General features: G+C 39.4%; 1 protein-coding gene across 5 annotated transcripts; it reads left to right on the top strand.

Annotated features, from left to right (window-relative positions):
- Positions 1-3,514: 3,514 nt before the first annotated feature.
- Positions 3,515-27,299, top strand: PRKG2 (protein kinase, cGMP-dependent, type II). 5 transcript variants are annotated; one of them, XM_010019047.1, is made up of 20 exons: positions 3,515-3,577; positions 3,644-4,023; positions 8,675-8,841; positions 8,886-8,905; positions 10,332-10,422; positions 13,265-13,370; positions 14,646-14,709; positions 15,475-15,552; positions 16,611-16,705; positions 17,504-17,572; positions 19,374-19,472; positions 20,398-20,464; positions 21,828-21,964; positions 22,124-22,213; positions 22,464-22,605; positions 23,296-23,459; positions 24,140-24,262; positions 25,192-25,254; positions 26,092-26,158; positions 26,986-27,299. In XM_010019047.1, the coding sequence occupies exons 1-20, from the start codon at positions 3,515-3,517 to the stop codon at positions 27,079-27,081; spliced, it is 2,181 nt and encodes a 726-aa protein (XP_010017349.1). In that variant the 3' UTR covers positions 27,082-27,299. The 5 variants fall into 5 exon arrangements, with proteins under 5 accessions (XP_010017349.1, XP_010017348.1, XP_010017345.1 ...); XM_010019046.1 differs by having other exon boundaries at positions 20,398-20,548; XM_010019043.1 differs by lacking the exon at positions 8,886-8,905 and adding an exon at positions 9,924-9,939 and having other exon boundaries at positions 3,515-4,023; positions 10,325-10,422; positions 20,398-20,548.

Here is a 27,299-nt window from a genome sequence, read left to right as displayed (position 1 = left end):
AGCACCGGCACCCCGCGGGCCTCGGGTGCACCCGCTTTGCGACTTGCGCTGAACCCCTTTTGCAGCCCTAGGGCATCCCCTCCTGGGTGGGTTTTGGGTCTGCCCGTTGCTGGCCGCGTCTCTGTCCGTGGCAGACCCCTCAGAGAGTGTGTGAGGTGCCCTGTGCTAAACACAGAGCGTGTTCCGCTTCGGCTTTACTCCTTATGGGTAAGATAGGCCAAACCTCGAAGGCATTGAGGTTTAAGTTTTCTGTCAGAATTAACTACTGTAATGCTGAACTACCTGTCAGTCTTGATTGCTGCCATACCTTTGGCCATGAGTTTCCTATACTGGCAGCCAGTAACAGGCACCATGTGGAAACAGGGATCTTTCAGACCCAGCTAGCTTGTTCCATTGTACACTGATGATTAATTGTGCATATGGGAAGACAGAAGTTCCTGATGTTTTCACTCTGGCACAGTTATATTATGAACTTTAATCATCATCTCTTTATACAGTAAACCTGCTCTGTTACTGGGTACAGTACAGTAGGGTTTCCTGTGCCCTGTAGCAGTCACCTTATGCATTTGTAAAGATAACTTTAAAACGTCTGTGATACCCTTTTTTTGAAATGTGATGACTGCCACAGCATTTAGTGCCAGATGCCACCACCCTGTTGTGTGTGATGTTTCCTGTAATCTCCATTTTTACTCTATGTATTGCAACATTTAGTTTAGGTTGGTAGTTTTTTTGTTGTTGTGTTTGGTTAGTTGGTTTGTTCAACGTGTTTGCTTTGTTGTTGTGTTCGGTTTGTGTTTGGTTGCACTCTGAGCTATCTTTGGTTAAGCCATATACAGTGACACATAGGTCCCTCTTGAGAGTTATTTGATTTGGTGCCTTGATGTGCAATTTGCTTAAGTCCCCCGTGCAGTACAGATTTACCTTTATTTCTGACATACTGCCCTGTTTCCGAGTTAAAGCACCAGCTGTCAAAATGCATACAGGAAACTGGGACGAAAGAGAAATGTTGTGCAGTCACAATAAGCAAAGCAGAGTTGAGAAGCAAGACTGTTTTAAAGAAAACTAGATTTGCAGCGTGAGCTGCCTTGTCAGGTACTTCAATTCTAACCCACTGAAGGCTGCAAACCAGAACACAATTGTGCATCTGATATAAGTATGGCTATACTAGCCAGCAAAGGCAAATTGCTGAGGCCTCCCAATTTATTTCTTGTTGTCTGATCAGTGTACCTTGTCAGGGGTATGTTCTTACCCAGTTCCAATGAAAACAGATTAACTTAAGCCACATCACTTGGGGTTCAACCTGAAAAAGTCGTGCTTTATTCATGAGGCACACCAACAGCTACTTTTGGCCGTACTGATGACTGATCACAGTTAGCAGTATGGTTAGTGCCTGGTTAGTGCACCAGTACTTTCATAAAACTTATTAAAATAGCTTATTAATGAGGCAAAAATCAGAGTCAATGGGGAAAAAAGTGCTGTTTCATCTAAGGCAGGTATTTTCTATGATGTGATCTTCTGCAATAGCACAATACAGTTGAACAGGAATCATAAAGGGCCTGAGCAGGTGTTTTGGGAAAAGTGCTATGTGGTACTAAGGCCTGGAAATGGAGCCTTAAACTCATTCCTTCTCTCCTGATGAAGTCACCTTAGGCTTGAACTAAACCAAACTGTAACCTGTGACTGTTGGCCCACAGATGGGATTTCTAGGCAGGCATTGCTCTCCAAGACTAATAAAAGGGAATGTGTTAGTTTTTCTCCCCCCCTCAACTTGTGCATTTCATATAGTCTGACCTAAGCAGCAGGCACTTCTTCCTTGCTCCTATTAAAATGGTACAATAAAATATGCCAAAGATAGTGTCCAGGGAAGAAGGTGAGTGTCCTGGTTTCATTTGGTGTAGAGTTAACTTTTTTCCTAGTAGCTGGTGCAGTGTTGTGTTTTGGCTTTAGTGTAAGTAATGCTGATAACACACGGATGTTTTAGTTGTTCCTCAGTAGCACTTGCCCTCATCAAGGACTTTTCAGTCTCTCATGCTCTGCCAAGAGGAGGGGCACAAGAAGCTGGGAGGGAGCAGAGACCCAGACTAGCCAAAGGGTAATCTCCCATAGTTCACAAAAGGTAATTGTTCCTTGAAGGTAGTAGCTGCTGTTACACTAACAAATGAGAGGCAGTTTAAAATGAGAAAGAGAGCTATAGAAACCATGCCAGCTGCTTGCTCTTGATAGGATTAAATTAGTTCTAACTCTGTGCTGCCCTGAATTTAGCATCAGCAAAAGACAGCAAGGTTGGTTCAACTTTGGAGTGGTTTGTATGAGGATGGACTGAGTAAGCTAGGACTTGTCATTCTGGGAAAGAATTCAGGCATATGTGCAGGCAGAGAGGTAGGACAGAAATTTACAAAATAGTAGAGAAAAGGTTGATAGAGATAAGTCTTTCTAAAACTGGATTTTCCTACCTTTTATATCCCTGCTTTTGTACTGGAAGAAACAAATGAAAGGAGCAGTTCTTCATGCAGAAAGCAGACTTGGCAAATCCTCACCAGGGTCCTGACAGGGTCTGCAGATATGAAGTTTACAGGGGTTAGATGGGAAATGGGACAAACACTAGGATAAGAGATCCACATATGCCTTGAGGATTAAATAAAGCATATCAGACTCAGGAAATCTGAAATCTCAGACAGTATTTCAGTCAAGCAGCCTCTGTGCTCATCCTTTGCTGGACATCACCTTAAGGCCATGGTTGAGACAGTTTACAAGCTAGCAAAAACCCTGTTCTGATCAGTATGACTGTCCTTTTATGGTCATAACCCTTAAAATTGCTGGGTTTTTTTAAATACTATTAGCACATGCTTAATAATCATATATCCTTTATGCCAGGCTGTTGCGCACCCACAGATAAAATGAGTCTGTGTACTCAGTAATTATTCCTCAATGGGAAGGTGATCCAACTTTTTTTTAATCACAGATTCATAGACTATCTCAAGTTGAAAAGGACCCATAAGGATCATTGAGTCCAACTCCCTGCTTCTCACAGGAATACCTAAAACTAAAGCACATGACTAAGAGCGTCATCGAGATGCTGACAGGCTTGGTGCTCTGACTGCTTCCCTGGGGAGCCTGTGTAACAGGCTCCTCCTTCTAACAGTTTTCTTGCTTCAAGCAGTAGAGTGCAAGCTTTTCTCCTTCTTGCTGGTTTTTGAGGGTTTTTTTGTCTTCGTTAGGCTGATAGGAGCTTACACATCTCTTCTTCAACTCACAAACAAGAAGTGGTAACCATCAGATCCTTTGCTTTGTATCCACCACCTACTTACCTCTTTGCTTTGTCCTTCTCTGGTTATCAGGACTGAAAGGAGGAAAGTAATCAACTATGTTTACTATAGTTGTATATCTCAAATTCAGCTGCTGGTTAAATACTGAATTCATTACCATTCTATGATTTTTTTAAATTTTATTTTCTTCTTGTTGGTGAATGAAAGAAAACTACCAATTTATTTTTTCACCTAGGTCTCTGGACAAAATGGGGAACGGATTAGTGAAACCCAAGCACCTGAGGCAAAAAGACAGACATGTGGCAAACCTCGCTATTGGCTGTGCTGGCAACCGTAAGTTTTTGGACCCAGAACTAGGCATCAATGTGACCAGTGAGCAAGCTGATGTTCTTTGCAGCAGGGTGCTTGAACTGGAAAAGGAACTGAAGAGAAAAGATCAAGAGTTGCAAGAGGGTCAAAGTCATGTTGCTGAGCTTCAGGAACAGCTGGCTATGCAGGCTAAGGTCATAGCAGAACTCACCAAGGAGCTTCACAGCAAGTGTATACAGTTGAACAAGCTGCAGGATGTTGTTAGCACTCAAGGAGAGCACTCTCTTCAGCCTTCTCCTTTTAAAGCAGCTTCCAGGATTCAAGTATCTGCCGACAGGAGAAGAGGAGCCAAGGAAGGTGTATCTGCAGAGCCAACGACACGGCTGTATGATTTGAACAGGCAAGCTATGTTCTCCTTGGAGAAAGCAGCAGTCCGAAAGGATTCCAGGTGAGCTCATTTCAGGGGCATTATATGCTTGAGTTACAGAGTTATAAATGTTATCACAATGATATCCTCTCCTTAAGATAAATCAAGATTAAAGTATCCATCCTTTATATATAGCCTTTGCCACTGGTAGTTGGGCACTGGCTGAGTTTGTGTGTAACTTTAAGCAAGAATCATCTGTGTCCCACAGACTTCAGATGAAGAGTGGTGGGTAGCTTCTGTGTTTTAGTTGAGGAGAGATGCCTATAATAAGTATCTTTGGGATTTGTCTTTACTGCCAGCAAAGCAGAACCTAAACTTCTCAGGTCTGGATTCACCTAGTGCTTGCAGTTTAAGATATACTCTGGAGCACTGATGAGCAGAAGGCTGGATGCCTTCATATGTTTCAGATTCTTATAGCATGGACGGCTTTGGGAAGGAGGTGGCCCCAGCTCAGCTTTTCCAGATGCAGTATGGACACAGATTCTGAGCTGTGTACGAAGTTTGTCAGCTCAGTTCCAGATCAGTCTGGTGTGAAATACGAAATGTTTTATATGTTATCCTCTTAGCAGCTTCCTTTTGCCTCCTGCCCAGCATCTGAGAGTCATCATGTACGAACCTGGTTTTACTTCTTCTTCTTTGAGTACACTTCTAGCCTCTGCAAGAGCCAGAAATGTCTGTGATCACAGCTGACCTTGTGAACAGAGATACCAGACTGGTATCTTTAAACATACCTTAGACCCTCTTTTACCTTGCAGTGTAGACATAACCTGAGTATCTGTTTTAGCATGCTGGTAGCCAGAATCTCTCTGGGCTTCAGCCAGCATCTTAAGTGCTTCAGATTTGTGGAGAGCTTTATTACCCTGTTAAGAATTCATGGTTCATGAGTCTATACTGTGGTAGACCTGAGAGTTATCAGATGTCTCCTCCATCATGTCCATCATTGCACATTAAAGGCTGTCTTGTGAAACAGAAAAGCTGCCTGAGTCACCAGCATGCTATAGCATCACCATAACGAGCTGAAATCTTCAGTTAGCAATGATTTCCAGAGTAAAGGAATTGTATTAACATTTTATCACAAGTACCTGGGCAGTTTAAGTAGTTGCTTTAGGAGTGTTTTATTTGTAATTACCTGTCTTCTCCTTGACATGGTCATTGTACTGCAGTCCACCAGGTGGTTTTCTAGGGTGCTTTCAGAGATGGAATTGTAACAGCACTGAGGAGTGAAGCAAAGAGAAGAGTCAGTTGATTAGCTAAGTGCAGCACAGGCTTTGCCATTCAGAACAAAACCAAATATTGCAGTTTAAGTAATCTAAATGTAATGCTGATCACGCAATAGAAGCAGAGCTAGAAATTTTCCTTTTTTCTTGTTGCATTCCATACCTCTTGTTTTTCTAAAACATTCAGTGTAGCATAACAGGATAAAGGAGCAGCTCTCTTCCATTCCCTTCCTTTCATCTGTTACAATGTGGTTCAGAGATTGTACTGCTGAGGCTCCCATAGATTCATAGCAATTCAGAACACACCACTCCTAAATTTATTCAGATATTTACTCCCCTGAAACAACTGACTGCTTAAGCGTGCACTGCAGTGGCAGTAAGAGCATGCCATCCTTCCCTTTCTTCCCCACCATTTCCAGCTTCTCTGTGATTCTGTTTGTAAATCAACATACGTTATAGTTACAGCGGGAAGAATTTATGCATTCTCCAACAGATCAAGTAATAGTGAAAGGACTTGCTCAGACTTCTTGGGTGGGGTCAGATACACCTTTTGATGCAGTAGTGGAAGGTCATTTGATCTTCCAAATGTTCTGGAAGCAAACAGAAGCTAAGAAAACACTACAAAACTGATTTAGACACAGCACTACTGTGCTGCTCAGGTAAGCCTGTGCTACACTTGCACTTGCTTAAGCCACCATGACCTGCTAGTGAGACAACCGAATGCTAGAAGGTTTCCTTACCTGTGTTACTCCACAGTTGTGAAAGGAGATATTTCAGAAGGAGGAGAAGCTCCATGCTGTATTCCTGAATTTGCATTGAGTCTGGAGTGTTACCAGTCCCTTTTAGAAACATTCCTAAAACGTCACAATTTTGTGCTATTCATTTAGCAGGAGGTTAAGTGCCACACTTTTGAGTATCTCAGCATGAATTATTTTAATGACAGTTTTAGAAGCTTTCAGTAGTTCTTGATTGCAGAATCTATGTGTTTCAGTATCTCTATGACCTGGTTCACCATTTTTGTGCCCTTCCAGAGCATGCTATCACCACCCTCAGAATTTAAGCTGCCTGTATCAAGTCCCTTCCCATCATGGGCTCAGGATCGTGACTTGGTTCTGTTATCAGCAGTTATTTGTTGGGGAAGAACTATCTTGAGACTTGACATTGATGTCTTTTCCCAGTCAAAGACAGCACATAACCAAAAATCTCCCATTAGTAGCAGAAACATATACTAAGAGACAGCATTGCTCTGTAAAGTATATGTTGTATCCTTGTACCTGTGAGATGACTATCTTATGATGGGACTAAATTCCCAATCCTGTTCACAAAAAGCCCTTCTTAGAGTGTCAAGTTGTTTCTAGGGGTTTACTGGGAATGTATTGAAAGGGTCAGGGGGAACATTTCCACCAGAGCTAACAGCAGGGAGGGGAGCAAAGCCTGGAGAAGGATGCTAATAGCTGAGCTGGCCGAAGGCAATGAAGGAAAGTTCTACTAGTGGCGGGTCCAAGAAATACCTCAACACCAGACCAGTTGTGTGGAGATGTGCACCCGCTTTTTAGCCTTCATCAGGACGGTGACTGGCACGAGTACAGGATTAAACGTCTTCTGTCCTTTCAGGACATCTAGTTATTTTCAGCAGCAGTTTGCAAAAGGGGGACAAGTATAGGAGAAACTGAGGAAACAACAGATACACAGCTGTTAGATAGATATTGTGCTGGATTCCCGTGAAATGAGCAAGCAACTGATTCAAGAGCCTGAGCCACGATTATGATATTCATGTGTCCTTCACTCTGTGGCCAACTGCATTTTCTTAAATCAGCATAGTCTCCTGTAGTTCTGGAAGCTTCAGTGCTCATTTTAAGTATCAGTTTATGAGCCATTGCTATATTTAATTGCAGCATTGTATGCATGATCAGGCTAGGGTGAATTAAATAAGCAAGGTTGTTTTTAGCAAAAACAAAGTTAGAGCTTATATTCTAATAACCCTCTTGTTTTCAGCAGAAGCTATTATCTCTATTTCTATACACAGTGTTCACCATAGCTACTCAATTTTATTTTTCTTGCCACATTCCATCACCTTTACTTATTTTCAGTCATTATATGGCTAGTAACATTGTAAGTCTACCTAAATTGTCTTAACTGATTGTTCATTCCTGGATATTCTTCAGGAGGTTTTCCCATATAACCTAGTTTTGATTGTAACCATGCATTGCTTTATGAATACAAGCAAAAGTGAACTTTAAATGCCTCAGAAATTTGTTAGGCTGTTCATTTTGTTACACAGCTTCCTTACACATGCACATTAGGAACAGGACTTGAAGGCAGAATTTATCTTTCACTTCAGCAGTAAAGTAAAACTAATCAGTAGGTCCATAAAAGCTCCATCAGCGCAGCAGTTGTTTAACTGCATTCACTCTGGCATGGATTCAAGGCACTGCTTTGTAGGAAGCCCTTGACCTAGAACATACCCAAGTCAATCAGAACTCATAGATTGCCCAGTATGTACCTATGTATAGCCAGCTTTGTCTTGGTTGGTTAGTGGATTTAACCACTGTTGATTTTTCCACATTTTCTTCTTAAAAATCCAACCACTGTCTTTTATGGATAGAAGCTTCTCTAAAGATTTTTTAACGAAACAACTCAGAATGGATATAGTTTGCTATAGCATCACCAAAGTGTGATACAATGTATACACTGAATTTCAGAAAGCAAGAAGGTCAGCATTTATGGCTGCATACTTATATCCACAAGCCCTTGCGTTACATTTTTACTTCTGATTATACCCTAAAAATTCCTAAAAGCGGTACAACTTGCTTTGTTTTTCCCACCACCAATGTCTTCTAGTATTCTGCTAAGAAAAAACAGCAGCTGTTAATCATGGTTTTGTGTACTTTCCTCATATCTTTCCTCACCACAAAGGAGAAACTCTTGATGAGGTCTTAGTACTATCGGTGTAGACGTTAACCTTATTACTATCATTGGTGTAATATTTTTGCTGGATATTAGGAAAAATCTATTAGAATGTTAGAAAAGTAGACCTGATTTTATACCAAGTTGCCATTCCTGTAGAGGCAGTGTAATGGGAAGGCATACTTCTCACATTTCTTTCTTTCAGCTAAGCAAGAGTATATACCTTAGTTGTGCAATGTGGAAGGAATATGGTGAGAAACAGTGCAAAACTTTTTGGGGAGCATGTCTTTTACTGGGAGCTTTTTTATATCTAAGGTAATGCTTTCTGCAGGCAGGGCCACATAGGAGGAGATAGGCCATAGGATGGCGCTGCTAATGAGTATGCATATTAATTGCAAGTATTGTAACATTTGTCAGTGGTACTGGTAATGTAAGTGTTAGAAATAAGGGGAAACATCTTGAGAGGAATGAATGCCTAGTGCATAATACATCCCAACCATGCTGCGTGTTTTAAACTCTTGTTTATTTGTTTGTTTGTTTAAAACTAGTGAGAAGAAACTTATCACAGATGCCCTGAATAAAAACCAGTTCTTGAAGAGACTGGAGCCTCACCAGATCCGAGATATGGTGGAATGTATGTATGAAAGGACCTTCCAGCAAGGCAGCTATGTCATCAGACAGGGAGAGCCAGGCAATCACATTTTTGTGCTCAAAGGTGAATACTGCTTACTCATACAGTGCACAAGCACAAGAAAAAAGAGAGTAATTTAGAAGTCTTTGCAGGAGACCACAATGATGATGGTTGTGCTCCTAAATCATTTTTGCCGTCCCTACAAGTTTTACCTGTGAGTTTTATGAAACAGAGTGAGAGCAACAAAAAGAGCCTTAGAAACTTGAAACTTGATTTAATGCTATTTCATGGCATCTTTCATTTCTGAAAGCCTAGAGGTCAGCAAATCCATTCTGGTGTAGCTATAGCCAAAGGAAGAGCAAGTACACTTTAAAATACAGAAAATTGTTCAATGATGAAGCTGCTTCTGAAATAAACTTACTTTTCAACATTCGTTAGAGCTTATACCAGTTTTCTGTGTATGGGAAATTGCAAGATGAGGTCTGAGTTTATTATTCTCAAAGATTAGAGGTCTGTTTGGTTTTCAAAAGAGCCGCAACAACAACAAAGCCTTTGGATAAGAAGACTTTCCTTAAATACTGACAGCAGGTCTGAAGTAATCTCACTGCAGTAGAGTCATCTGTGCTGACTGCCACTGTGCTTGCACTCAAATCTCAAATGACAGATTTTTGGAAAGCACATCTTCTGGCTTCTTGCTTCGTGTGATTGATGGTCGCTGTGTTAGGATAACATAGATGGTGCAGGGAGAAAGAGGAGGCAGGATTTGCAATGTGTTAGTCATATCCTTGCTAGACAAAATGATAACGTTTTGGAAAACAGATGAAATACGAGGAAGTTGTGCACATAGAAATTTTTCTGGCACATGAGACCTCTTTTTGAGGAGTCAATGGGTGTCTTTGAGAGAAGAGGGCTAACCTTTCAGAACATGTTTAAGGGAAGGCTTTTTTGGGCCATAATCTATGAAGAAATTCAGACTTTCTTTGACTTTTGCTAGGTCTGTAGTAAGGCTCAAGGACGATTTCTTGAAGATTTAATGTGCTTTTCATTTTTCTGTCCTCTTCTTTGCATTCTGCACATATATACATATACATGTGTATAAACAGGCACACCTCGGGAATAATTCTTCCTGTGTTCACTGTTTTAAGACTTGTTTGTCTGCAGCACAGTAGGCTATCTGAACCTGTACTGTTTTGTTGTAGCAAAGGTTTATGCCATCAGGATTTAGAATAGCTGTTTTCCATGGCCTTTTAACATCGAAGGGTTTCTCTCAGCTTTCCTTCCCTTTCAGAGCAGATTTGTAGATCAGCAATACATTAAAAAAAAGAACAAAACAAAACCAAACTAAATCAAAAAACAACCACCCCTCTCCCCCAAAACCCCAACAAAGTAAGCCCCAAAAAACCCCACAAACCTCTACTGGTTTGTACATGTGTTTCAAAGCACTGTTTGCAATTGCTGCTCCTATTCCTTCCAGAGAGTGGCAAAGCCAGAATGTTGTTTTGTTTTCTCTTCACTCTGTGCAGTTGAGCTCAATTTTAATGCCTGTTATCCTGATGATTTTTGACAGAGGGCAGTCTGGTAAACTACTCTCCTCAATACCTGTGTGGACAGCATTTGGTGAACTAGCCATTTTATACAACTGCACACGGACAGCCTCTGTGAAAGGTACCTAAGGTTTATTACAGCAACATGGTTGAAAGGAAAACTATGTATTTTTGTGAGGTCCTTGTTTTGTCCAGATTGTCTTTGAAGTTTTCAGTTAATACATGTCTGCATGCCCTGATTACCTACAGTAAGCTCATCTTTCCTTTCTTGAATTCTTTCTGCTTGGGAACTCTAACACTATGCCATGAATATAATTCCCTCTCTGTCATGACCTTTGATAAACAATAAGGCATTTCCAAAGTCTGCCGTTTAGCCACATCTGTGCCAAACTAACTGCTATGGAAGGATTATGTTTTAACGTTGAATGATTCAGTAGGAGCGGTGGTCTTTGGCTCTAATGTTCTTTCTTGTGTCAAATGCAACTCTGAGGCTGAAATTACAGTTAATTTGAAACCGTGGTGTTTTTAATAGAGCAGATAAAGTGTTATTCAAGAGGAAATAAAATATGTAGGAATTAGTTGCTGTCGTACGTTTAGTTCTGTATCATTAAGTTACTGAGTCTTGTCAAGATCCATTTGCACCTGGTATTTGTGACTGGCACTCAGGAGATTTCAGTTTGATCTCAAATGTGGTAGTGGGAGAGGTAAAACTTTTAGGTGAGATGTGCTCCTTCTCTGAGGCAAATACTGGCTTTTGCTTTGTGTCTACCAGCAGACCACAATGGAGTTGTTAAGTATTTCTCTGACACATGTATGCCTCTTCCAGCATAAAACTGGTATTCATCCATTAAGTACCATTTAATTCCTTTTCTAACCTGCCATAATTATTCTGTGACAGTCCAGTAAGTGACCAAATATGATAAAAATCTTAATTTTCCCCCTCCACCATTCCATAAAAATTGTGTTTAAAGCCTAGTTTCTGTTCTTGTCTAAATCTGTAGGAACTTTGAACCACCAGTAATTATGAAGAGTACCTTTTGACTTAAAAATGAACAAATTGAATAAAACAAGAAGTTGTTTGCTTTAAAAGCTTCTGGTCTTTCTTCCTGCACCCAGTTTAAGCACTTAATCATTGATGGCTGTGCAGATGGAAGTTACTGCATCTAATCTGTTTTTGTTGTTGCCTGATAAACAGAACAGCATCAATAATGTGAATATTTTTTTACCAGCACACTGATCTTCTTGAATGTGTTCCCTATTTTCCTTTTTTGCTTGCTATATAGTATTAGCATTATAAAGTAGCATTTCTGCATAGTAAGATGTCATGCTGCTTTAGACCTCTGTTAACATTTAACTGGTTTTGAGGTACGACAATTATGGACAAGAGCTGTCCAATTATGAACAAGAAATTGTGTTTGATTACTTAAATTCCCTGCAGAAGCTTGCCCCTTCCCCCTCCCCAGTAGCTTTCCTGTATTTCTCGTTGTGAAGGAAGAGCAGGTACAATGCTATAAATGAGCACGATTAGTAAATATGCATGTGAAAACTCTTTCTTGATGCTGGATCAAGAGACATTCTTCACCTGAAGTCTTTGAAAACTGACAAGTGAAGGACTTCAGACAGAGAGCATTTCAATGGCTGCTGCTACACAGCAGCATGTTTACAAGCAATAGCTGTGTTTGAAACTGGGAATGTGATTTACTTCTATGTTTCTAAATTTCTCTATCTCATCTTTGAGATTACAGGTGCTTTTCTAGCTATATAATTGTTTTATTTAGTTAAGGTGCAAGATACAGGAAAAGCATTCACAATATCTTGGATACTTGCTGTATTTTCTTCACGAAAAGTAAACTGAAAGATGTTATTAAGGAGGAAAACAAAACCAAAGCAATACCTTTGTTCTCCCTTCCAACATCCAAAACTATTTTCGAGTTATTTTGATAAATGGCAGTTAAGAGCATATGCATATATCAGGGTTAAGTACAAAGAGCAATGACTGTCATTATTTTAAACCTGGCATTTTTCTTTCCTGTAGAAATTATTCTGTGTTCATGATAAATTGAGGAGATCAATTGCTCTATTTTTTTTCTGTAGCTTTCCTTTAATCCCAGAGAAAACAGCTTTGTTCTTTCTTATGGCAGAAGGAAAATTGCTGAATATGGTAGAGCATCTTTTAAAAGAAGATATTAAATTGAACAGAATCATCTTATTTTGCTTAAATTAAAAAGTGGAACGTGTTTTGTTGTGTCAGTGATTGCACATAGAGGCTGCTTGATGGTTTGCACCTTTGATGCTGGATCTTATGCATGCTTACTGTATTAATATTTTGATTACCTCTCGAAAGATAATGATTAATGTTTTGATTACTCTGTATTCCCTTACAAAATGGCTACATTGGAGGAAAATTGTGTGAGGATCACAGGATTAAATGAAATGTGTTTCTTGACCTCTGTTATTTCTGTCTTACTGCATATCTCACAAACATTTGCATGTAATGTTAGAAATGGGTCCAAGACATATTATTCAACATTTATCTTATAAATGATAAAAACTTCGGCCAAATTTTTGTTTCTTTCAGATAAGCTCCTTTGCACGTTACATTGCAGCTTTTGAGTGCAATGACTGTCCATGATTAAAAGTAGATCTTCACAGGTACTCAGCCCTGTTTGTGCTCATAGTAAATGGCGAGGTTTTCAAGGTTACTCAGCCTGTGGAGTTGCATGGAAAGTGCTCTGTGGAGGAATCATTTGGAAACCTGTGCCTTACTTCAGGGGGCATTATTTATGTGGGAGTTGAAATTCTTTTACAAGTCCAATTGCAGTAGGTGCTGGATATTTTAAAATTTGGCCTTGGGCATTTTGAAAGAGCTAGTCTGACTAGTATCATGACCTGACACTGTAATATCTTCCATCACACTCTTTGGAAGCATTGTTGATTTTGTTACTGGTTTTTGTTTTCTTAAGCAATCACCAATGTTAAAACATGGGCATTGGACAGAGAAGTGTTTCAAAATATCATGAGAGTGACAGCACAAACAAGACAAGAGCAATACAGAAACTTCCTTAGAAGGTAACTGTAATGCATTTCTACTTCTAATACTGGTTTCAGCTTCTTCTTAAGGTGTACAATACTGAGTCTGTCTTACAAAGAGAAAGAAGTGGTCTTAATGCAAAGGGCCTCAAAAGCCTCAGTACTTAACTCTTTTCATTTTTCTTTTGAAGATTCATAAAATCTTTCTTCTCATTTTGATTGTTTCTCATTTTGATTGTTTTTACCCTGTATTAGATTAGGAAACAGTAATAGGTTCTTGAATGCTTTTAAGTAATGGAACAAATGTATAGGAAGGTAACAGGGCTAGAAGTTAAAACAAGATATTAAATAAATAGAATTAAATAAATCCTCCAGCTAGAAGTTAATTTGCTGCTGGAGTAGATTAAGCAATATTCCTCATCCCTTGGAGACTTGAGTATGAGAACTGCGTGTCTCAATTTACAAACCAATATAAATTACTAGGAAATCTGCAGAGTAGAATAATTCTCCCTCCTGCAGGGAACACAGAGTAGTACAGTGCTTTTCCTTAAGAAGAAGGTCAAATTAGAGGTTCCAAACCATAATTAGCTGATTTCATATTTTCTTTCTTTAACAAAGAATGACCATTCTGGTTTGGCTTCAAATTGAGACCTCAGGCCTGGCCATGCATAGAATATCCTGTGTATTTTTGCATCCATTTCCACCTTTGATTTCTATAAATATTTCTTAGCTGAGCCTGAGTAGCTGGAGACCTCTATGATTTCCTAGCTTTTACAAGTCTGAGTACTTAGGATGGGAGGTTTTCCCTTTCTTCCAGCAAGTTCACTAAGTCATCACTGTACTTGGATTCTCTTTTAATAGTTGTTCAAGTAGTACTGAGGGTGTTACCTTCCTCTGATTTTGCAGTCTCTGGAGTGCATTGGAAAATATGTTACTGGGTTATTATAATGTCTTGGTTTTGCAATTAATGGATTCTGTATGACTGTTTTGAAATCAGCCCATGTGCCCACTAGAGTTTTTTACCCTACTGAAATACAAAGTAGATGATTTACAAACTGAACAATGTTTGCCACATTTGTAATTTGTATGAGTTCTGTTTATCTGAAAAACAAGATGAGAATGCTTGAACCTTCCAAATTAAGATTTAGTTGTATATTATGTGTTTTGTATAGCACCACCAGTTTTGCTAATTATAAAACATGGTTGTACAAATTGTATAGATGAGAAGAGATCACTAAAAAAGTATTAATGACAATTACTTTTGTTGTTTGCTTTTTCTGCTTGGTTTTGTTTTGTATTTCTGTTTTCTGGAAGCGTGTCCCTACTGAAAAACTTACCTGAAGATAAATTAACCAAGATCATGGACTGCCTGGAGGTGGTAAGATACTGTTAAGTTTTTCTAAGCAGTATGCAGTAAGCTTTCAAAACACCAAGATTTAATGATTAGTCTGATGGTGGATTTGAAGTTGTTGGAGTGGAATTCCAGGTTGGCAGCAAATAATAACATTTATTGTCATAAAAGTTCGTTACATCTTTAACATGGAAGGAATCAAGCAAGTAGATAAGAGGATCTATAATGTAGCCTTTGTTAAGATGAAACACTCGGAGGAGAAAAACTAAGGAGTATTTATGAGAAAGAGATTACAAAGCTGAAAGTTAACATGGAAAAATGTTTGATTGAAAGTTTAACAATGAAGGCATGGTTCCTCAGCAGACACAGGAAAGTTGGTGTTTTGGTAGCTTGCAACAGATAATTTAGGCATTCCCACTGAGGTGCTGAGCCCAGAATTACTTTTGGAAATGGATTTTGATCTAGAAGTCTTTTAAGAGCTTTTTATGTATTTTTTTTCCCTCATTTTCCCCTGCTTCATAAGGATGATACCAGTGTTAATATTTATTTTTTTTTTTTTTTTTTAATGAATAACATGCTTCTGCATTAAGATATGTTACAGATCAGCCACCATGCTTTATACAGGGAATGACTGCATATTACAGAATGCAGCATATGCAGGAGATAGGAAGTTAAACATCACTGGAACATCCAGATGCATTAAAACTCTGCATAGTAATCAGAATTTTCAAAGATGCTAATCATATACTGAACAATATTGTCTCTGTCTTTACCCCCCATCCCCCACAACAGGAGTACTATGACAAGGGAGATTATGTTATTCGGGAAGGAGAAGAAGGCAATACCTTCTTTATAATAGCAAAAGGAAAGGTAAGATGTAATAAACCTAACTTACAAAATAACATAAACATACACCTGTATTTCAAAAGCTACCTTGAAGGATGTGGTCTTTGGTCTACAGTAAAATCTGTGCAGAGAGTTTTTGAGGATGCTGTTAAGTTCACAGCACTGTGATAAAAGCCTGGAGCAGTGTTTCAGAGATTCAGGAAGCCTAATTTTACAATGAACTCGTGTTATACATTTCTAATTATAATATAATTAAAGTATGTCCCGAAGCATCATGACACTGACGCAGAGATGTAACGTCAATTTTTTGTAAATGAGATTTGATCCTATGTCTTCTCCTCAATGTTTCAATATCTGATGGGCAAGCTATAGACTTGTGAAATGTCTAAGAAATAATGGAGTCCTAGGTTTAATGGAGAATGGCCTTCTAGGTAACTCAGGGTCTGTTCCTCCTCCCGGAGGAGTAAAGCAGCAGCCTTTATCCATCAGCTGTTATATTGGAGGCAGACACAGGACTCTAAAGAATCAAATCAGGAGAATTTTCTCCAATAAACTTGCAATAGGGTTTTCAGTTTCCAAAGCGTGTCTGTGTCTGGAGATATTCTGATTTCGTTTTTACTAATGATTGTGGCATCAGCAGAATGTGTGCTACTGTGGAAGTGGAATTTCATGACAGGAAATGTTAGTTAATGTCTCTGGAGGCTGTATGTTTAGCTGAGAAGAGAAAAAGCTCATATGAACCACGACAGATGCCTGCCCACTGTGAGAACTGAAGTACTTTTAAGTTTTTCATTAAAATGTAATTCGTTTTGCTCTGTTTTAAAAGGTAAGAGGAGAAATGTTGGGGGTGGGCAGTAACTGAACATATTAATTTTTCCATCTCAGCAAATATCAGGGAGTTGTAGAATCGTAGAATGTTTGATGGTTTTAATTTTTGAGAGGAGGGAGGAATTATATACATTTGTAACTCCTTCTGCATCATTACTGAGTTTAAGACATTTATGAAATAGTCAGAAGGGAAGGGGGAACCATGGAATACTTCGAAACTTTCCTTGCTGAATTTTTGTTCCTGTACTTTCCAGGTGATAGTTACCCAGAGCACTGCAGATCACTCGCAGCCTCAGCTGATTAAAAATCTCCATAAAGGAGATTACTTTGGAGAAAAGGCTCTCATTAGGTTCGTTCACATTGTCTGATTCACAATGTATATATAGCATTTCAATTGACTTGTCACTATGTGTCAGATTATACAGCACATGGCTATTTTTATTACAATCTTTGCTTTGATTGTAAGGTCAGCAGAGGAAGGCAATGACTGAATTTGTCTTAATGTTTTGGTTTTTGTAGAGAGAACTTGAATTTACACACTGTCATCTACCTTTGGTTTTCCCTGAAAAAGTCAAATGCTGGCATTGTTGCTTATAGTTTATATTTCAGTAAAAGCTGTGATGAAACCTTGTGCCAGGCTCTACATGACTCCTAGTCTGGATGGGTACCATAATTACTGGACTGAGGTGTTATTTCCAAGATGATGCTCATGATCGTAAGAAACAGAGAAAAGGAGTACAGAGAAGATATGACCAAATATATAGCACATGTTTATGTGGGTAATTGAGTAGGGATCTTTTGGTCTTTAAGATGTTTTATATCTGAGAATCGTTTCAGAAATCAGTAGTAAATCCTGATTTACTACTAGATGTAATGCTAATTACATTTCATCCTAAATTCTTGGAAAGTTGCTAAAGGAAGTCATGATCCAAACCCTATTGAAACTGGAAAAAATACTGTGCTAGACAATAAGAATGGCTAGTAAAATGCTATAATCATGCACTTGGTTCAGCAATACTAATCTATACACAGGCTGCAGAGGCCTTTGAGGAGCTCCACTTACGGCAGCTGTGACCCTCCATGAGTAGAGTGCGTGGTACTTTGAGGATTCTTATATGCTTCTCACTTTTTCTGTTTCAATTCTTAGTGATGATGTCAGATCAGCAAATGTTATTGCAGATGAATACAGTGTGGAGTGCCTCGTTATAGACAGAGAGTAAGTATCATGCTACAGTTTAATGAAAGGCATCCTCTTTCAGTAAGTTAACAATAAGATGTGACTTCACTGTAGACAAAACGGAAGTTTCCTTAAATGAATACTGAATGAGTGGTTATGCTTTTGGAATACTGAGCTGTGGCTGTGATTTAGACAAAGCCTTCATGAAGAGCGGCTGACAGAAGGTACAGGAGCGTAGAAGCTTGAGAGTAGTTCAGAGTTACTCTTTTCTTTCTCTCCTTGTGGTGCTGAGGTTTCACATTTGTTAAGTGCTATTCATTGGCTCAGGGAACAACAAAATCCCCTGGTGTCCCTGGTTCTGGGATGTCCTTTTGTTGAGGGGGACATGCAGCCACATTCCTGGGCGTATTAGGTAAAGGCCAATTTTACACTTCCTAAAGTGGAAAAGAATGGAACAGACGGAAGATATAAGAAAGGAAGCTCCCAGTGGAAAGTGAAACAGCAAACCTGTATTTCTCAAAGCTGGCTGTATGGATGATTACCTGAAATACGTAAAGCCGCCATGCTTTTCCTTGCTGAATCCCAAAAGGTCTCCTACTGAGGACCAGGATTCTACCCCTACTTAGGAAATGGCATCTTCATCTGTGAATGCATTGTCCTCTTCTTTTCTTTAGCTTGTTTAAATAGGTTGCAGAGAAGCATGCCAAAGCTGGTGCATTCTAGGGGAAGGGGATACCAACAGGATTGCAGTAGATAAATCAAGAGTTGGCATGGCACTGCCTGAGGGTGGCATACAGTATGAGAAACAAAACAGGATGAACTGGAAGCACTGGTCAGTTCCCAGAGCTATTATTGGTATTAGTGAGAGTTGGGGGAACAAATCCCACAGTTGGAATGCTGGGATGAAAAAAGCTACCGGCTGTTCAGGAGAGATATGCAGGGCAGGCAAAGTGGTATTCTGTTCAGTATCTTTATCAATGGTCTGTATGCAGGAGTCAAATGCACCATTAGCAAGTTTGCTGATTATACCAAACTGGAAGGTGCTGTTGACTCTCTTGAGGAACAAGACACTTTGCAGAGGGATCTAGATCCAGAGCATTGGACAGTCCTTAACGATGTGAAATTTAACAAGTCCAAGTGCCAGATTCTGCTTCTGGGACAGAGTAATGTCAGGCACAAGTATAAACTGGGAGAGGAGTGGCTGGAGAGCAGCCCTGCAGAACCTCATCTGGGGGTGCTGGCTGACAGCAGGCTCCAGGTGAGTCAGCAATGTGCCCTGGCAGCCAAGAGGGCAAACCACATCCTGGTGTGCATCAAGCACAGCATAACCAGTCGGTAAGACAGTTGGACTACATGATTGTTGTACATCCCTTCCCAGTGAAATAGTTTATTCTTCCCACAGTACTGTTACTTACGTATGAAAAGGCACAGATTATTTTGATCACTTGAGCCCTAGGTACATTCCCTTTGGAATGGAAGGACTGATAGAGTGAACTCATGCTAAGCTGGTTCCTGTGATAGGGATGGTGGAACCACACTTAATAACTGTAGCGCACCTGGAAGTCGAAGTACACCCAGCCTGCTCCTAATTATTCAATTGTAACATGAAATGACCTGAGGAAATCAGGTACTCTCTCCCCCTATCCTTCAGCAAACTAACATCAGTACTTCAGCCTCTTCAAAGGTCTTAAAATGTGTACTGTCAAAGTGATAGCATAAAGCTCAGCCTGGGTCATGACTTAGAGGCAATGTAAAGCCTTGGAGCAGCAACACAGATACTGGGGTTTTCATCTTTCCACTGCACGTTCAGTGGTTTATGCTGTTTTGTTTGGGGTTTTAGGACATTTAATCAAACTGTTGGAACTTACGAGGAGCTCCAGACTTACCTGGAAGGTTATGTGGCTAATCTGGCCCGAGCGGATGAAAAGCGACATGCAAAGTAAGTCAGATCATTTGTTAGGCACATCTTTAGCAGGTAATCATAAAAAAAAAAAGTGGTAGATGTGTAAGTAAAATCATGGATGTTGGTTGATGGAGACAGGACCCCTAGGAATGATAGCAATCAGCATAATAATAACCGGATATGCTTATGAAGTCCAATAATATTTTTTTTCTGAACAAAAATTGCATATAATCTCAGCACATTGACTGTAAACCAAGAATTCGCTCTATCCCAAGAAAACTGAGCACAGAAAAGAAAGGAAAGTGTGCTCAAATAATTTCTTGCATTCTGATAGTAAATTCTTTGACTGGCAAAACCCCTAAAGGACAGCTCCTGATTAAGTTAATGAAACTGTGTTACTGTACAAAAGACTAATTGCCATTTCAAATGGAAATAAGCAGACATAAAAGAAACCATTTATTTTTAATGTTTCATGTAGGGATGGTACTGTTAAAGAGTTTGCTTTTAGCTCTGGACTGCATTTCTAGTTTTATCTGCCTCTGATTTCAACCTGAGCACTACTGGGAGAGTAGCAGAGTATGATTTTCTTCCATTTACAGATATAGCTGCATTTTTATTTCTGATCATTCTACTGGAACTGGTACACACTCCTTCGGGAATTGGTTCTTTAATTTGGAGTGTCCCAAGTTTTGTAGCTGACTGTAATTGGGAACCTAATCAGCTCTTGATAAAAATGCCATTGATTGTACTCAGTGAACTTCAGTAGCATTTCGCTTCTAATTTACTTCTAATAGGATGTCCAGAAAGACAATGCTTCTGCATAAAATAAAATTAAGATTCTGTGAAGAATTAAGAAGGTTTTTCTTTCATTTCTTTCATTTTTTTATAGGAGTATTAGAGTACTGTGATACAGGTTGCTGGCAAGGAATGCATTAACCTATGTTAATTTTCCTTAATGCAGAGGAAGATCCTTCTGTGGACAGTTGGCCAAAGACGTGTCTTTGGAGATGATAGAGCTGAAGGAAAAAGTAGCCCAGTTCCCTCCTTCCCCATTCCAGAATTTAGAAGTTGTCACAACTCTGGGTGTTGGTGGGTTCGGAAGGGTTGAGCTTGTAAGAGTTTGTTTTAAACATATTTAAGTAGTTTTCTGTCTTAATGATTGATTTAACTGTTGCAAAATATGAAAGATTTTAATATTCTGCATAATTGGGCCTCTCAGACAGAGGTAATTCTGTATAAAGCAATGCATAGTTTAAAAATACTTGTTGGACTTCGATGTTCAAAGAAAAAAAAAATCTATTCTTGCATGCCTTCGTCTCCTGCTGTTAGAAATATCTTCCTGGTCACTAGACATATATTCATCAGTTTGTGTGTGGAGTTTGCAGATGTACCTACTTGCACTGTGTTCCCTGAATTGCAAGATTTTTCCCAAGATTCTCTTTGGACCTGAAGTAATCTCCAGCATCATATAGTCAGTTTGTGCTGTTAGAATTACTTGGGTATGCCCCACAGCAACTATAACCAGTGTAATCTAGCTCTGAGCTGCACTGACTTTGAAATTTCCAACGATTTGTAACGGCTCTTTTGAGTTGTATTCAGCAGCATGAACAACTGTGTTTCTAGGATGCAAAGAGCCTCATTAGACGAAAGTCTTAGATTCTACTCTCTGGCTGAGTAGCGGTCTCAGGGGAGAGCATAAAGAAAAATGTGAACTCTTCTTCTGCAGGCTGCTGAAGATAATGGCAAATTAAAGGAGACTGTGATTTTAGTGAAGTCAATAATCCTTTACAGTAGTTAGACCATCAGTTGTTTTATTTTGATTCATGCTTCACAAAACAAATTTCCACATTGACTGCCAGCTTGGAAATTCTACAGCATCACCTGAACGGGAAACTAAAAATTGAATTCTCAGCCAGTTGAAGAACGCTGATAGCTGTTTCTTTGGTTTCCTGGAAGCCCTGTTTTAACTTCCATCTTTTTATTGCATACTGGATAATATTTCAATATAACACAAAAACATTTGTAAGCGTTCTTCATAAACTGCCTCTGCTTTTTGTTCTTTTGTATTATGCTACTGTTTAGAAATCTTAAATTGAAATTAGGATCTTTAAAATATAGTACTTATCCAAACTGCTGCTATTTTGTATACATAAAATGACCACAGAGAATGTTTCATTTTACAAGTGGACACTGGGACACTAAAAAGATCTGATGCTTGACTTAAAATCATACAGAACAGTTCTGCAGAAAATCTGGAGTTTGTCCCACATTACAGGCATCAGTTTCAGTCCTGTGCTGTGTTGAAAAAGATGGATGTCACTGTACCTATTGAGAACAGAACAGTAAACATCCTTTCTTTGTCTCACATGTACTCATCATCTCTGTTCACAGGTTAAAGTGAAAAATGAGAACATGGCTTTTGCTATGAAGCGTATAAAAAAGAAACTCGTAGTGGACACCAAACAACAAGAGCATATCTATTCTGAGAAGAAAATCCTCGAGCAGATATGTTCTCCATTCATTGTAAAGTAAGTTGACCATAAGGTTTCCTTGAAAGCTGACCCCCAGTTGACCCATGGTCAGCATTATTAAGAATGAGGTTTAGCATATCTGAGTGCTGGAGAAGAGACATTGAAGTCTTGTATTTTATTTTGCTTTTCCTAAATTGCTGCCATTTGTCTCTACAGACTATATCGCACATTCAAAGATAGTAAATATGTGTACATGCTACTGGAGGCTTGCCTTGGAGGGGAATTGTGGAGCTTGCTGAGAGACAGGTAACAGCAAACAAAGTGGAACCTTGTCCTTTAAAACCAGTCAGCTCCATATGTGTGCTGAGTAGGTTCTGTATTCAAGGGCTGCCCGATAAAAAGACATTTAGTTCAGCTTTCAACTACATGAGTGATGTACTGAATGTCAGTGCAAAAAAGCTGTTAATGTTCTGGGTGTATGTATGTTATCTGTTTAATGAGCGGGGCCTTTTTAGAAGTTAATGGTCTGCAAGGACAATGGTTATTTCTGTTCCAGGGGCAGCTTTGATGAAGCCACTACAAAGTTCTGTGTTGGGTGTGTGACAGAGGCTTTTGACTATCTACATCACATAGGCATTATCTACAGAGACCTGAAGCCAGAAAATTTAATTTTGGATGCTGAAGGATATATAAAACTGGTAAGATGTAACCCTTTTGTAATGTTATTCTTTGTGCCTGTATCCTGTTCCCTTGCAGGGGAATTTAAATAGATAGCATGTAATTATAGTATCAGGATCCCAGAGTTTAATAACCCTTATACTTCATTGGAAAAGAGGGCAGGCTACTCATTGCACAGTGAGAAACAAAGGCATTACAAGCCATAGACAAACAGGATTTGCAGCTTCTGAAGGCTGTTTCCACAGCATAAGCAGCAAAAATAATTTCTCCCAGCAGCCAATCTTAATGTAGAGGCAGGAACCACATTTCCCAAGTGCAGAATCACCTTCCTGTCCAGCCTTTAAGCAATCATAGGTCCTACTGTGGAAAGCACAAAGAGAATACCCTTCAAAGAGCTTGAAATATCCACTTGGAGGATAATGAGCCATTTTCCATGGGCTGTACATCATGAGTCCTCAAGAAAAGCATAGGTTGTTCTATCCAAAAGGAAAATAATTCAGGAAATTACTCATGAGAATAAATGAATCTGTTCTATAACATTCAGCAACCCAGTGGAATTACTTCTTTCTCCTTCACAACACTGTGTAATTGTTTTAGCTCTACACTGGCAACTCTGAGATCTTTTCAAAAGGTGAGGAAGCAATTAAGTCCTTAAGGTTTCCCAGTGCAAAACACCTCTGCATTATGCAGTGTATGTTGATTTTGATCAGGTTGATTTTGGATTTGCAAAGAAGATTGGATCAGGGCAGAAAACCTGGACGTTTTGTGGAACCCCTGAGTATGTTGCCCCTGAAGTCATTTTGAGTAAGGGCCATGACTTCAGTGTGGATTTTTGGTCCCTTGGGATTCTTGTGTATGAACTCCTTACTGGCAGGTAAGTGCCTCCTACTCCAAGTTCTTACTTCATTTGTAGATTTTTTTTCTAATTTATTTATTTTTAAAATAAAAAGTTCAGGGGTTTTCCCATCAGTAAACAGGAATGACCTGCAAAATACTTCTTATTGCCTCTTATGCGTGTCTTATCTTCCATCATTTCAGAAACACCACAAAGTGTAGGAGTCGTTTGCAATTTTGGTTTATCCATCCAAGAAAGGAGCCAGACACTGGCTGTAAGTGGCTGGTGTAGAGCCCCTTTAACTGCTGATGATGTTTCCTGTGAGGAACAGCTGACAGCAGACTGTTCCTTTCCCCTTTAGTAGATGATGTGATACAGTGGGGTGGATGAACTGTAAGCAGGGCTCATTCTTTGCCTCCGTGCACACTTGCATGACAATTCTTTGTGGATGTTCAGTGGTAGTACAACGTGGAAGCTTCTCTGACTTAGGCTGCCAGCCTGTCTCAGAGGGACACATAAGAGCATTCATTTTCCCTGGTACCTACAGGCAGCTTCTCAGCTTCAAACTTTTCTAATATCTTTAACAGACTGAAAGGCTGAAGGTTGTAAAACTAGGAAGGTGGGGGTTTTCCATGCTCTCAAATATTTGCTTTGATGAGAAATGCCCATATCCGCTCTTGCCAGTCATCCTATTTATCAGTGTTGCTTTCTTTTTCTAGTCCACCATTCTCTGGGGCCGATCAAATGACGACATATAATTTGATTCTCAAAGGCATTGAAAAGCTGGATTTTCCTAAGGTAATAACAAGGCGGCCTGAGGATTTGATCCGCAGACTCTGCAGGTAGGAGGGGCACTTTGTGGCAGAGCCTGGGTATAGATAGATGGAGCAATTTAAGATCCAGACTAGCGTGTTGAATTCCTGACAACTTCTTTTAAAAGCATTATGCCTAGCACAGTCTGTTCTGATTACATTTAGTGAACTTGCATGTCACTGTGAACTGTGTGTCATACCTCATAGTCTGCAGAGGCATCTTCTACAAATGCAGGCTCTGTTCTTTCTCTGTACCTGTAAATTATTTTTGAAACATATCTTAGGGGAAAGTTGTTAAGTCTGGAGTGAGGAAAAAGCTAAAGAATTTAACTTTGTTATCAAACACGGTGTTTTAAAAATTGCTCCCAAAATGACTTAGGCATCTAACCCCTTCAGAAGGGGTGGGGCACTTAAAAGACTGACTTGAGCCCACTTGAAAATGTGCAAAAAGGTGGTATGTCAAAAGGGCCGGCATAAATCAGAAGCATTAGTGCACAGCAGCATGCACAACTTGTGGCTGGCGGCACTGCTGACTTTGAACCCCCAGATCCAGTGGCATCCATGGCACCAGAACAGTACACACCATGTTTGTGCAGCGGGATTGAAAGGATCTTTGTAGCTGTAAATGTTGGCCTGCATCCTTTTGTGACTCAAGACCAGACCTGCTGGCCGAGAGAAAAAAAAAAAAAAAAAAAGGTGCGCAACTATAATTCAACCAGTTGATTTCCTACTGTGCTGCTCACAGCACAGTGACACCGCTTTAGCTTCCTGGAAGGTTTCTCCATCTTCAAAAGAAAGGAGCGGTGAGCAACACCTCATTATGTCTCCTCATAAGACCACGTGTTGTGTGCAGGCTTCATCCCTCTGTAACTTAAACGCAAGCAGTTAGGACCTATAAATGCTCTTTAAAAAAATTAAAAGAATATTTTAAAAAATAATAATCCTTATTCTTTTTTAAGGCAAAACCCTACAGAAAGGTTAGGCAATCTGAGGAATGGAATTAATGACATTAAGAAGCATAGGTAAGTGAAAGAGGCTGCCAAGACAATTTGGGGTTTAATTTCTCCAGTGAACCCATAAAGCTCCAGGCACTTCCAGGCAAATTGCATCTCTGTTGCTATTAAGTGTATTTGTGGCTAAGGCAGGCAACAATATAAACATAAATCCTCAGCATGATTATCTGGGAACATCTTGTTGTTTACTGGTTTCGTCTCAGGTTGCCGGTGTAGGAGTTTAATTCAGTTCCCAGAGAAATCGATGCCAGTTCAGCATGTGCCTTTCAGACCTCCAAACCAATAACCTCCAAACTAATAACCAGTAACTATTAGTTGCTCTTTAAGAATGGTAGTTAAGAGCTTCAGAACAATATTAGGGTTTTGTCATCTTTCTTCTACTGAAGAAACTCCTCTGTGGATTAAACATTTCCTCCTTTTTATCTGAGTTGTTTCTAAGCCTGTTCTAAGCTGTTTGTGCTTGGAAAAAGAAGCTCTTTGACTTCTCTGCTTGTCCCCTCCTCGTGCTGTTAAAAGAGGGTGGAAATCCAAGGGGATGCATATCTTTGCATGACTGTGCTTACACGTACATTAACCTGCCTGTCGTTTTGGCACTTCTGTAGAAAGGAGATGCAATGTATCTGGTGGTCCTGAAGCTCCCCCTGCTACCACTCCCTTGTATGACAATGGCAGTGCTCAAGTTTCCTCCTTCTAACAACTGTGTTGTCACATGGACAGAAGTTGTAACGAAAAAAAAAGCCTTATAACCCTTGTTCACATATTTTTCAACTGCTAATAGAATAATGACAGAAAACAATCTTTCTCTCTTGGTCTCTCCCTGTCTGTCTCTCATTTCTTTTTAATCAGGTGGTTGAGTGGTTTTAACTGGGATGGTCTGAAAGTGAGGAAATTAATATCACCTTTAAAAAGAGAGGTATTGGCTTTGGCTTTCAATATCATAATGCTTTAACATAAAGGTGCTTGTCTACAACATAAAAAGTGAGATTTCTCAGGGATGCATTGGAGTTATCATAGCTTGTCATTTTTAGTGAAAATGGAACGAAAGAGAGACAGCAAGTGATATATTACTTAAATTCAGTTAAATAATGGACATATGATTCTGCCTGTGTACTTTGCATTGTATTTTCACCATTACTAGAATAAATAGTGTCTGGTCAGAAACAAATACTGAAAAAAACTGTTTTCCTCAGTAACAGGCACATTATTAAGATGCAGTGTTCACATTACTGTGCAGAGTGAAAATTTCTATATTCTCTTATTATTGAGTTACAGAACATCCTTCTATAAGCTTCCTATTTTAAACAGCCCACTTGTCTGTGCCCTAAAATGAAAAAAGGGTAAAGAATTTGAAACTCACTTTGAATACAGTTTGGAACAAAAACCAATTGAGATCTGCTTTGAGTAGCTGCCCCATGAGTATTGATTTGGTCTTAAACAAATCTGAATCAAAATTGTATGCAGAGTGGCGCAGTTTTCTTATTGACTTTATAGGGCTTTGGGCAAAATCTAGGATTTGATAGTATTTGGGGAGTGGTTTTAAGGAAGCTAATGCTATTGTTCTGTTGTACAACTTAATTACTGGTGGTTTAAAATGAGGAATTGCATCCATTGACAGAAGTCATCCTCAGTCAGCCTTTCATTCTTCCACTGGTAGCCATAAAAATTATGCCTAATCAATGGGGAGTATTTTCAAAAGTTGCTTTCTGAAACTAAGTTCTGTTTGTGTTTTTAATGTCCTAGTTGTCTGGACCAACTGATTACAGCTACTTTGACAGCTATCCACCTGAAGAGGGAACCCCTCCAGATGAACTTTCAGGCTGGGACAAGGATTTCTGATGTCTTTTTCTTCCAGGACATTTGTAGAGACTCATAGGCATCAGTTCTAAACCTGCTCTCTTGTTTCTTGTCTAAAACAAAATTACACAAGGTTTGCGACAAACACAATATTCCTTGAAGGACAGAAAACAGTACAGCAAAACTTGTTCGGGTAATGTACCAAAATCTGTGTGCACCTCTTTGTAACAAGGGCATGCATTCAGTCCACAGATGTAACC

This window comes from Nestor notabilis, unplaced genomic scaffold (genome assembly GCF_000696875.1).
Source record: "Nestor notabilis isolate BGI_N333 unplaced genomic scaffold, ASM69687v1 scaffold12467, whole genome shotgun sequence".
NCBI lineage: Eukaryota > Metazoa > Chordata > Aves > Psittaciformes > Psittacidae > Nestor > Nestor notabilis.
Note: the sequence above shows the minus strand (reverse complement) of the source record. Positions and strands in the feature narration are given on the sequence as shown.

Coding starts and splice junctions, on each gene's coding strand:
- PRKG2 (XM_010019043.1), top strand. CDS start 3,515: ATGGGGAACGGATTAGTGAAACCCAAGCACCTGAGGCAAAAAGACAGA. Junction 14,710..15,474: donor TCATGGACTGCCTGGAGGTG/GTAAGATACTGT, acceptor CCCCCACAACAG/GAGTACTATGACAAGGGAGA. Junction 22,214..22,463: donor TGGAGCTTGCTGAGAGACAG/GTAACAGCAAAC, acceptor TTTCTGTTCCAG/GGGCAGCTTTGATGAAGCCA.